This window comes from Schistocerca piceifrons, chromosome 4 (genome assembly GCF_021461385.2).
Source record: "Schistocerca piceifrons isolate TAMUIC-IGC-003096 chromosome 4, iqSchPice1.1, whole genome shotgun sequence".
Lineage (NCBI taxonomy): Eukaryota > Metazoa > Arthropoda > Insecta > Orthoptera > Acrididae > Schistocerca > Schistocerca piceifrons.
The window spans coordinates 141,214,493-141,225,744 of NC_060141.1; the positions used below are offsets into that span (position 1 = coordinate 141,214,493).

General features: G+C 35.1%; 1 protein-coding gene across 1 annotated transcript in view; it reads right to left on the minus strand.

Moving 5' to 3' along the window:
• The window catches only part of LOC124795676, a 37,485-nt gene extending 32,013 nt beyond the window's left edge, over positions 1–5,472 (minus strand). The window contains exons 1-3 of the mRNA XM_047259748.1: positions 5,374–5,472; positions 5,106–5,191; positions 4,838–5,024 (exon numbers count right to left, since the gene is read on the minus strand). Coding sequence (XP_047115704.1) covers positions 4,838–5,024; positions 5,106–5,191; positions 5,374–5,472 — 372 coding nt within the window. The remainder of the gene's footprint in view (positions 1–4,837; positions 5,025–5,105; positions 5,192–5,373) is intronic.
• Between the last annotated feature and the right edge of the window lie 5,780 nt (positions 5,473–11,252).

Consider the following 11,252-nt stretch of genomic DNA (forward strand, 5'->3'; position numbering starts at 1 on the left):
GGAATAGTGCAAACATGTCCAGATGTCTGCGAGTCGTGTAACTGAGGTGGGACGTGGGGACCAGTCCAGTATTCAGCTAATGGGATGTGGAAAACTGCCTAAAAACCACACCCAGGCTGGCCGGCACACTGGTCCTCATCAGTAATCCACCGGGTGAATTCGATCTAGGGCTGGCGCGCCTACCCCAGTCCAGGAAGCAGCGCATGCTCTAGCAATGTAAGGGGTACCCAAATTTGCTATAGAAGTCTGTGAATCACTCAACGGACAGTATTTTTCAGTACAGGTATTTAGTTCATTCTAAGCAAGTGTCAATTCATGACGTCACAATCCAGACATGAGTTGACTGTAATCTGAATCCGTTTTAGCAAATAGTTTCTCTCAGGTGATGAATTTTATTGATTATGAAATAAAAGTTCTTGAAGTTTATTCAGAGTTGGAAATGTTTAGTTAGTAATTGTAAGCCATAATTTATCTGTTTAATATAAAGGTGTTCTGATTTTTGTATGCATAAAAAAAATGTGAATTTATGTACGGCTTTTACTCTGAGATGAGTTATCACTTGGAGTGCAAAAGTGCGCATGTGCAGTTCACTGACCTGTGCGTTGGATTTTATTTTTAGATTTTCACTTGGATAAAGACAAATCCAGTTCCAGTTAGACTTTGCATGGGATTGCATTATTACAAAGGACTCATTTGGCCCATTAGGAGTGACTGAAGCTTGCATGCTTGATTTAAAGTGTGTATCACGCCAGTGCATAATCGGGCTGTCCTGTGAGTCACATGCAATATTTGCCAATGTGCTTGGACTTAATGCACTAAGTTGGAAGTTGATTTTGAGACAAGTACTGATTTTGACAGGGATGGACCAAAAGTTTCTTTAAAATGTCGAGGTTACTTTTTAATTGAGACACGTATGACCGTTTTGATTATGTTGCCTAGCAACACTTTAAGGCAGCTTAATTAATTTATCAGAACGGTTTATGATGCAGTAAGTCCCATTACACACACAAAATGTTACACGTGACCACATGAGAGAATGAGAGTGTTTCTCTTTCCATAAATGCCAATAAACTGGCAGTTTCAAAAGTTAAATCACCAACTGTTGTGTAACTTCATTGTACCACTACAGAACTTATTATATCGTGTCCCTTCATCAAGAGATCTCAAAAAACTGGGACAAACAAGAAGAAACAATAAGACAACTAAAAGAATAGGCATCAGTAAAGTGTATCTGGTCAAGGAACAACTGGCATTGAAATCACATGATGTACTGAATGATACAATGCTAGAATCGAAAATTTTTAAATATGCCTGATGCAAGTGTTGTTTTGTCCTCAGCCAGAGCAGCTGCCTGTAATGACTACAACACAATGTTTGACTACAAAAGTGAGAAGTGTTAGTATTTCAAAAAAGCCAGTGGCTAAATTATTATGACAGGCTGTAAGGAAAATGGACTGTATGTGCTGAATATGTGTGGTCACCAGAAAAGAATAATCAAATGAAATTCATGGTGTCCTCTGAAATATTGTAAGTGTATGATGAAAGTTTTTCTCAGCAAAATAAACACCACATCAAGAATATCTTCAAGAAACTAAACATCAATATAGAAAGCTGAATGATGCATCTTGTGATGGTCATGCATTACATAAGATGCATAGAACACAAGTAAATCATTCCAGTTACTAGTGAATTAATCCATATATCAATGGAACAGTGAGTACAGTTGTTTGATAGTGCTCAATATGATTTCAGTCAATGTCATCAGATTTTCTTTCTGAAACACAAAAATGAAGAGTATGATCTGCATAAACAATTTTTGAATGAAGCTCAAGCCAAAAGACATGCTGTTAAACAATTTACATGTAATGGAGACAAAGAATTTCATAACAAGACAGTTAAGAAATTGCTCATAGATAAGTGAACAAAATTACTGATTCGTCCATTATACACTGATTAATGAAATGGTGTGACCAAACATAAAAACAGTACAATCATTGAAGCTGCATATTCAATGCTGAATGTAAGTGCACTACTGAGAGGATTTGGGGCAGAAGCTTGCAGTTTAGAATTCTATATCTCTAATCATACAAGAAGATCTTCAATTTCAAAGAAAACCACTTAGAAAATGTGGTAAGTCTATATCTCAAATCATACAAGAAGATCTTCAGTTTCAAACAAAACCACTTAGAAAATGTGGTAAAACTGGCCAGTATCAAATCTTCATCATCTCAGAATTTTTGGCACTGATTGTCATATAATCGAAACTATCCACTCAAAGTTTGTGACAAAACTGTTTTTGGACAGCTTAGAGGTGTGTCAATGACAAAGATTTATAATCAGGATTCCTTCTAAAAGGAATCTGGTCTTGAGTCATTACATAAAATTTAAGCCAGGAGTAGTTTGTAGTTTCTGTAGTGATCATGTTAAATTCAATATTTCTCTGCAAGAATTTCCACGACTGAAATGGTTGGATGTGATATCCAAAGCAGAAGAGAGCAAATATTACAAGCAATCTGCTTCCAAAGTAAGTCAAAGTGAAGAAAAATTTGGCACACTTGATTCTAGAGGAATCCTAATATAAAGTATCAGTAACACAATCAACACAATCCTTGAAAGCAGAAGCTTCTAAATTTTCTGAAGACTTTAAACCAGAGAACAGTAGACAATGAAGAAAGCTGGCCTGCACAGAAGGTGGTGAGTTCTTGATGCTAACAAATGTTGGTGCTGGTGAATACAGAGATCCAAACTTGCTCTGAAGCACTTCAGTCACTTGAGAAGGAGAAACAGATGCGAACTACTAATGAACAAAATGAATCTCTTCATAGAAACAGTACATGGGTGTTTGTTAGGCATCTTATGAATCCAAAGAACTGCAAAATCACTGGATTCTATGTTGAAGCTGCAGGTGATGGAAATATTTGCTTCAAAGCCCAATTGGTTGCTAAAAGCTACAGTCAAAAAGCAGGAATTGATTATGAAGTTGTCTTTACTCCTCTAGCACTCTATGACACAATTCTTTGCTATCATAGCTGGCTTTAAGGAAACGTTGTTAAAACAATTTTGTGTGACAATAGCCTTTTTAAATGGAACAGTTGAAGATGAAGTGCATAAGAAACAACTAGATGATTTTAAAGATAATACAGATTGCATGTGTCTCTTAAAATGAAGTATCTATGGACTCAAACAAGAACCACACTGATCAAACCACTGTTTTATGGAAGTCATGGAAAAAGCCATGTTTTGAAAACAGTGCTTCAGATCATTGTTTGTTTTTAATCACAAGCAGAAATTACCACTTTTCTGAAGACTTTACAACGTGTATTTTGTACAACAGCAGCTACCCTTAACAGTTTCCTCGGCGTAAAAATAAAACAAATTGGAGATGGAGTGATAATGGTAAGTCAAATAAGATTTTGAACAGTAGATTTCAATATGACTTTAACTATCATTGGATGTGAAGAGAATTACCAAAGTAAAGGACTTCTGTCCTCTGTCCCCTATCACAAGGCCAATGGACGTTTCAAGTTATCTTTCAAGGACCTCATCCAGACATAACTTTTGCTTTGAATCAACCAGCTCAAGATATGGGTCCCCGGAGACCTTTACTAAGTGAAATGCATATTCTGAAATCTGAAAGGGGCTTTGAATTATGCAATTACTTAAGATAGAGAAGAAGATTTGAGAGCTTACAGTGACACTCAGTTCACTGGAGACAAGTAGATAAGTTATTAAACAACCAGCATTGTGGCAAAGTACTCTGGTGGGACAATATCATCGACAAGTCAGTTGCACAAGGTAGTGGCTATGTCCACCAGTTAAGCAGAAATTATTTCAGCAAATGATGGAGTCAAAAAATTAATTTGATTGTGTCACTTAACAAGTAAATTAGCTGAACTGCCAGAGCAACATCCAACACTTTACACTAATAATGCCAGTGTATTACAACTAGCAAAAATCCCTAAATATTGTTGACATTAAAATCATAAAGAGGTCCAACAATTCCATGTCCATGAAAGATTACTGAATGGTGAAATATGTTGGAATATATAAACAGAAAGAACCGGTTAACTGATAAAATCTTCTGACAATGCCACTTAAATGAGTTCAGTTTAATTTGCTACATGCAGAGACTGGCATGCAGGGAGTCAAAGAGTAATTCTTTGTTTCTATATTTGATTGACTTTTTTTCCTTCTGAGAAACTGTTGAAATAAACAAAAAAGTTTGAGAGTTCACTGTAATGTGCTACTTCATATTATTTTTGAAATATCATAGATTTTTATTAAAAGCTCCTGACATATGTTTTGTATGGGTACTGAACAGTTCATATCCTGTGAATAAAACCATTCAGAAATGAAATTAAATTGGCCAGACTTAAAAAATTTTGCAATAACCACCACAGAAACCTTCACAGACTTGAGCATTCATTGTAATCAGATGAATGGTATAGGATAAGATGCATAGCAGACAAAAAACAAAACATTCATTCTTAAATATTAATGTTCTGTCCAGTAACTGAACACAAGTGCAATATGGTATCAGCACCTGCATTAGTGGAGGGAGAGGGGGGTGCAGGCACAATACTCTTACAGAATTATAAATTACTTGCTAGTACTTTCAAAAGTATTTAATGTAAATTGACATATGATCATAACTAGGCTGACTGATTGTACAAACTATAGTAGCGCGCATATGTGCAGACACTATGCAATTTTTTTTATAAAAGCAAAGTGTGCTAATTAAGTTTACTCCCCTATGTACTCTCAAGGGATAACTGTTTTCCACTGATATCATATCCTACTGCTTTATTTGTATTGTAGTAAAATAGATGCAACTCACAAGCGTAACTTCAATAGCAGCAGGAATTGGTCCATCATTTATGACTTTGATCTCTTTCACAGAAGGCTTCAGGAGAAGAGTTTCATTCCAAGGCAAGTCAAGAGGCACTACAGAAATGACTGGTCCTTCACCAACACATATAATGCAACAAGACACAGATGGGCGAGAGTTTCCCATAATTAAAAAACTGAAACAGACAACTGTTAATGAAAGACACAATACTGGCATGAAAGAAGGTAGTAAAGTAACAAAAACAGAGTTGGTATACCAATAATATTGACTTATGTCATGACCAAAAATAAGATTTTTCTTAGAATTCTGAGTATTTGTAAGATAATAAAATTCAGATAGATGCTAAATCACAATGAGCATTACAAAATGTGGTAATAACAAGGACTATTAAAACGTTATAAGAGATGCATATCACATGGGTAAACAACATTTAAATAATACTGGAAGACTTGATTGCAGTGCAGTAAACTCGGGGCAAAATTTAGTTAAGAGACGCAATTTAAAATCTGTTTTCAATAAAATACACAATCTGTTGCAAATTCATCAGTAATAACAGTTCTTATCTTTAAAATTTTAACACATTCACCATAAACTGACTTCTCCTTATCAGATTTGCACCACATTTCAGGGTTTCACCTCCATCACTGTTAGTGGTAATTTATGTAATTATTGTAAATGATACAACACAAAACTAGTATAACAAATCTTATGACCTCATCAGTAGAACATTAAAGCCCAATCATCCTCCCATCCCAGAATCACACATAATGAAAAATACACATGGTATGGTATTTCTGTGTTCTTAGAGTGGCAAACAGGGGAAAACTGAAGTATCTGCTTGCATATTAAGGCCTTCCTGGGGACCAAAAATGTCCTTCTAAGGATCAACATGGACTCCCCAGGTAATGACTCTATGAATCACAGCTTGCACAGCTCATCCACATGACCCAGGACACAGTTGATACCAGCACCATGGTTGATGTCACGTTCACTGACTTTAAAAAGGGTGTGACAGAGTTATGCATTGTCAGATAGTGAAAAAATATGAGCATATAGATTATCAAATCAGCTTTATGATTTGATTGGAGAGTTCCCTGCAAACAGAACACAGCATGTTATTCTTAATGGAGAGGGATTTTCAGGCACAAAAGTAACTTTGGATGCATTCTGAGGTAGTGGTGATGATAGACAGGTGGACAACATCAAAGGCTATACACAGATTGTTATCGCTCACAGGCAAGTTGTTATGCTGGAAAACTATAGTGAATTACAGGAAGATCTGCACAGGATCAACATTTTATGCAAAGACTGGCAATTGACACTCAACATAAACAAATGCAACATATTGTGTGTAAATAAGCAGAATGACTCATTACTGTATGATTACATAAATGCTAAACGATTACTGGAGGAAGCCATACCCATGAAATGTCTGGGCAGCATTCTTATAGAGAGGTTTAAGGAAATGACCATATAAAATTAATTATAGGAAAAGTATGGTTGATGCCAGATTAAGATACATCAGTAAACCACTGATTCTTTAAAGAATTCAATTCTCATGTAAAAAATACCTTGAAATAGTACTTTAGTTAAAATTAATTTAATTTGATAAATATCTGACTTTAAGCATATAAGCAAGAAAAAGATTAGAAAAGGTTTGAAATCACTGTATATAAAAGGCAACGTCCTGACAGACTGAGTGACTAAGTGACTCGTCATTGCCCAGCACAAACCGCTAAGGACAGAAGCTTGAAATTAGGAGAAGGTGTGGATCTTATAGCACTGGCAACATTTAAGAGGGGATTTTTCGAAATTCCAACCCTAAGGAGGTGAAATAGGGGATGATGCACTTTTTTAAAGAATTTTGCTATTAAGGAATGGGTGTAAACTTGTTTTGAAAATATATCATTATTAAAGAACTACTGAAGTATTTTTAAAGCTACATCTGTGAACATTGGTATTTGACTTCTCAGTTACAAATAAAAAGGACGTGTTTCAGCGTTCACAGATAGTGAACCCCTAAAGGGTGAAATATGGGCTGAGATTTTATTGTTTTATTATGAAAGCATTTTTAAAGCTAAATCAATGAAAATTAAAATTTGGTTTCTCAGTTAGAAATTTAAAAAAATACGTTTCACTGTTTTTTGAAATTCAATCCCTATGGGTCTGTAATAGGGGATGAAAGTTTTTATGGAAATATTTCATTGTGAAAGCAGTTTTGAAGCTAAATCTATGAAAATTTGTATTTTGCTTCCTTGTTAGAAATAAAACATATGCATGTCACTTATTCTTCTTCTTTTGTGTGTGTGTGTGTGTGTGTGTGTGTGTGTGTGTGTGTGTGTGTGTGTGTGTGTGTGCCCTAAATTCAACCCCCAGAGGGTGAAATAGGAGGTGAAATGTTTTATGAAAATGTTTTTATTGCAAAAGCATTTTTAAAACTAAATCTTTGAAAACTAGTGCTTGGCTCCCCAGTTAGAGATGAAAAAATATGTGTTTCACTGTTTTTGGAAATTCAACCCCTGAGGGGATGAAATGGGGTCAGACTGATTTACTGACTCATCATCGTCCAGCCCAAACCACTAAGGATAAAAACTTTAAGTTTGGAGAGGGTGTGGGGGCTTGTACTGTATGCATCATTTAAGAAGCGATGTCACAAGTTTGATTCTTAAGGGGGTGAAATAGGGGATGGAAGACATTTTTAAAATATATCACTATTAAGGGAATTTTGAAGTTAGAACTACGAAATCTGGTATTTGGTTTCTCAATTAGAAAATAAAAAAAAAAAAAAAATAAAAAAAAAAAAGGTGTTTCAGCTTTTTGGGAAATTCAACAATTTGGGGGATAAAATAGTGAGACTGTCTCAGTCTTGGAACTTACTCTGAGGATGGATGATTGATACACGGCCAAAAAATCAGTGGAAGAAATTTTACTTGCGTGGTTGCATGCCTGAAATTTAATGGACTATTCATTAGACCACGAAAAGGTATTTGCCTTTATAATGGTACAGCCTCCCCCAGGACTCATATGAAATGTCCGATAGCACAGACAGTTATTGGACAATTCAGGGCTTCCTAAGGCCTTGTACGTGTGTCTTTATATATATCACTCTGACCTATTTGATAAAAAAAACTTGATATTCATTGAAAAAGCATGTGGAATGTTCCAGAAGGACATGCATTGTCATCATTATCGGTGGATTGTTGTCACTGATAAAATTATGTACATATACTAAATTAAGTAACTAATCAAGAAATTGAAGTAATACGTCCTTAGCAATAAATAACTAGAGACTAAATAGATGTTAGCATGAAAAATAAATGCTTCTAATTAACAAAATGGTAATCTAAAAATCCAATAGCAGAAGACCTCACTATCTTGAGAAACAGCTTAAAAGTTATTACCAAGCAATGTATTTTCATTTGTTATTTACTTTTATGTCTTCCTCTGCAATTAATATTCTTTGTAACTACATTCCTAATTAACTCTCCGATTGCTTACATCTCACAGTTCTCCAATTTCCAGAATTTGAGGTCTTATTTGTGCATTTTATGTATGTAATCAGATAAACCATAAGATCTGTACTACCACTGAATGTTAGTAACCAAATCCAAAATGTAATTAATTATGTAACTAAAAAAATACAACAGACATTATTGTAATTAAAGTTCAGAATGATTTTCCTATGGAAAACTAAAGACATTACTATAAAAGGTTGTCATTCAATATTGTATTTTATACCTTATTCGGCTGTAACATCAGTTTCTTTACATTTTGTAAATTTTAATTGTAACACCAAAAGTGCACAAAATTAATAATACTTTATTTTGGAAGTTATTGTTAAAATTCTATACAAAGCGATGTTGCAACAAGTCAGTTTTGAAGTTACTTTTGGAAGTCAAAGAGTTCAGTGAAGTCTGTCCATGTTTTGTTTACATGACAAGTGTGTAGTTCGGATGTCAATTAATGTGAATAAATTTTGTGTAGCATGAAAATTTCGCATTCATTCACCAATGGACCAGGCAGAAGAAACTAAGTTAAGTAACATTCAGCATGAATCATTACAACTTCTCAGTTAGAAATAAAAATATACATATTTCAGTGTTTCTGGAAATTCAACCCCTAAGGGAATGCAATAGAGGATGAAAACTTTTAAGAAAATGTTTTGTTACACTAAAAAAATTTAAAGCTAAATTTACGAAAATTAGTATTTCATTTCTTGGGTAAATAGAATAAAGTATTTATTAGGGGATGAAACTTGCTACTGAAATATATCACATAAACACAAAAGGCATGGTTAATAAAAACTTTGGACTCCAGTCACCAGAATCGCTTTTTGGTCAGAAGTTCGTTTGGAAGAGAGTTGGTGTTAAAAGCTTAGCAATCTGATAACAACATAAAGATTCAATTAAATAAGAGCAAAAAAGTCTCTGCAGGTCATACAGTCTATGCAAGCGAAGCAGTGGGCGCTAAGCTAGTCACATATAAAGTTTGTCGGAATTTGCTAGTTCTCTTGCTGTGGGAACACTGGATGGATCAAGTCTGGGCAATTTGTGCTTCATTTTGAGCAAAAGTTAGTTTGCCATGCAGCTTAATATTTATGATGTCATATGTCTTGAATTACGTGTCATATAATAACATAACTTTGCAGTCATACTCAGTGGCATATGTGGATACTATCTAAAAAATCTGTTGTGAATATACTTAGTGATAAAAAAGTAACTAATAAAAAGTTGATGCTGATGCTGAAGTTTCACTGCACAGACAGAAAAAAATATAAGGGATAAATTTCTTTCCTTTTATCATTCATTGGATGGATATAGCCTGGGTATTTGCACATGGAGAGTTATGCTGCCTTTAAGACATTTACATAGTTTCCAGCTGTAATAATTGTCTTACTGTGTTAAACCTTTAACATATGATAATACTTCTTAATGAGTAGATCATGAAATCATTTTAAGTATTAGCATTCACTCAGTAATTATATGAGGTACTGAAAATCAAATTTTTGTTGCCCTTGGAAGCCATTAGATAGGGAACCTGCAACTGGGTCTGGGAGATCATTCACAGGGTGAGTGTGTTGTGTGGTTTATTAGTCTCATAACTTACATAATGTAAATCATTTGTTTCAATTATAAAAGACACATCAAAATTTTACTAAAATTTCATTGTCAACAGAGAACAGCTGTTAAAACAGCATAATAATAATACAGTTTTGTTATATATGTATGTATAATAAAATCTAACACTTATTTACCCTTTGCTCAAATTACCATTTCATCCTTTACAAATTCTTCTACTGAATAATAGCATTTCTCCCACACAATCTCCTGTAGCCTTGTTTTTAGAATATCTGGCTTCATATTAAATAAATTTTGCCCATTAAATTGTTATACAGGGGAACATTAATAATACCAGCAAACTGCAGGGCCAGAATCCTCACTGGAAATGGAGGAAAAATGTCCTATGAACATGTGTCCAGAAATGCATCGTTGCCACAGTAGATGGTGCTGATGACTGACTGTTCCTCTGACCATGTGCTGTGTGCTCCTTGTGTGTTGCAGGTTGTGTGGTTGACACAGCATACTGTAAGCAGCACAATGGTCTGCTATTCATGTCAGGAACAAGCCAAGATGGTGTCTGTGTTTAGATTAGATTAGATTTACTTCGATTCCACTTGATCCATAGTAAGGAGGTCCTCCAGGATGTACAACATGTCAGAGAAACAATAATACATGACACATATTTACAACTAAAATAAATAAGTTTTTTATGTGTGTGACCAAGCAGATGGAAACAGACAAGTGGCAGCATGAACATACCAAAACAAGTCCCCTCACTAACACCACCGACATCCCACAACATTTAAAGCCCTTTTGAAGCATCTGTATGAGCACGAATCCTTTCAGACAGCTATGGTGTAAGCCAAAGTACAATTACGTGTAACCTGCATGACAATCATCACTATTCCTATCACCCGCAATCCCATGGAGGTCACTTTGAACATGTATTGTGATGTGGATGCGATGCAGCTCTGTACTGTGTTAAAGGACATTTTGTTTTTGTTCCAATCATACTGTCCATTTCCAGACATAAGTCCATAGGACCTTTTTTCCTCTATTTCCTGTCAGGAATCCATCCCTGCAGTTTGTCAATCTTATTAACGTTCACCCTGTATACAGGGTCTTACAAAAAGGTAAGGCCAAACTTTCAGGAAACATTCCTCACACACAAATAAAGAAAAGACGTTATGTGGACATGTGTCCAGAAACGCTTGATTTCCTTGTTAGAGCTCATTTTGGTTTCGTCAGTATGTACTGTGCTTCCTCGATTCACCGCCAGTTGGCCCAATTGAAGGAAGGTAACGTTGACTTCGGTGCTTGTGTTGACATGCGACTCATTGCTC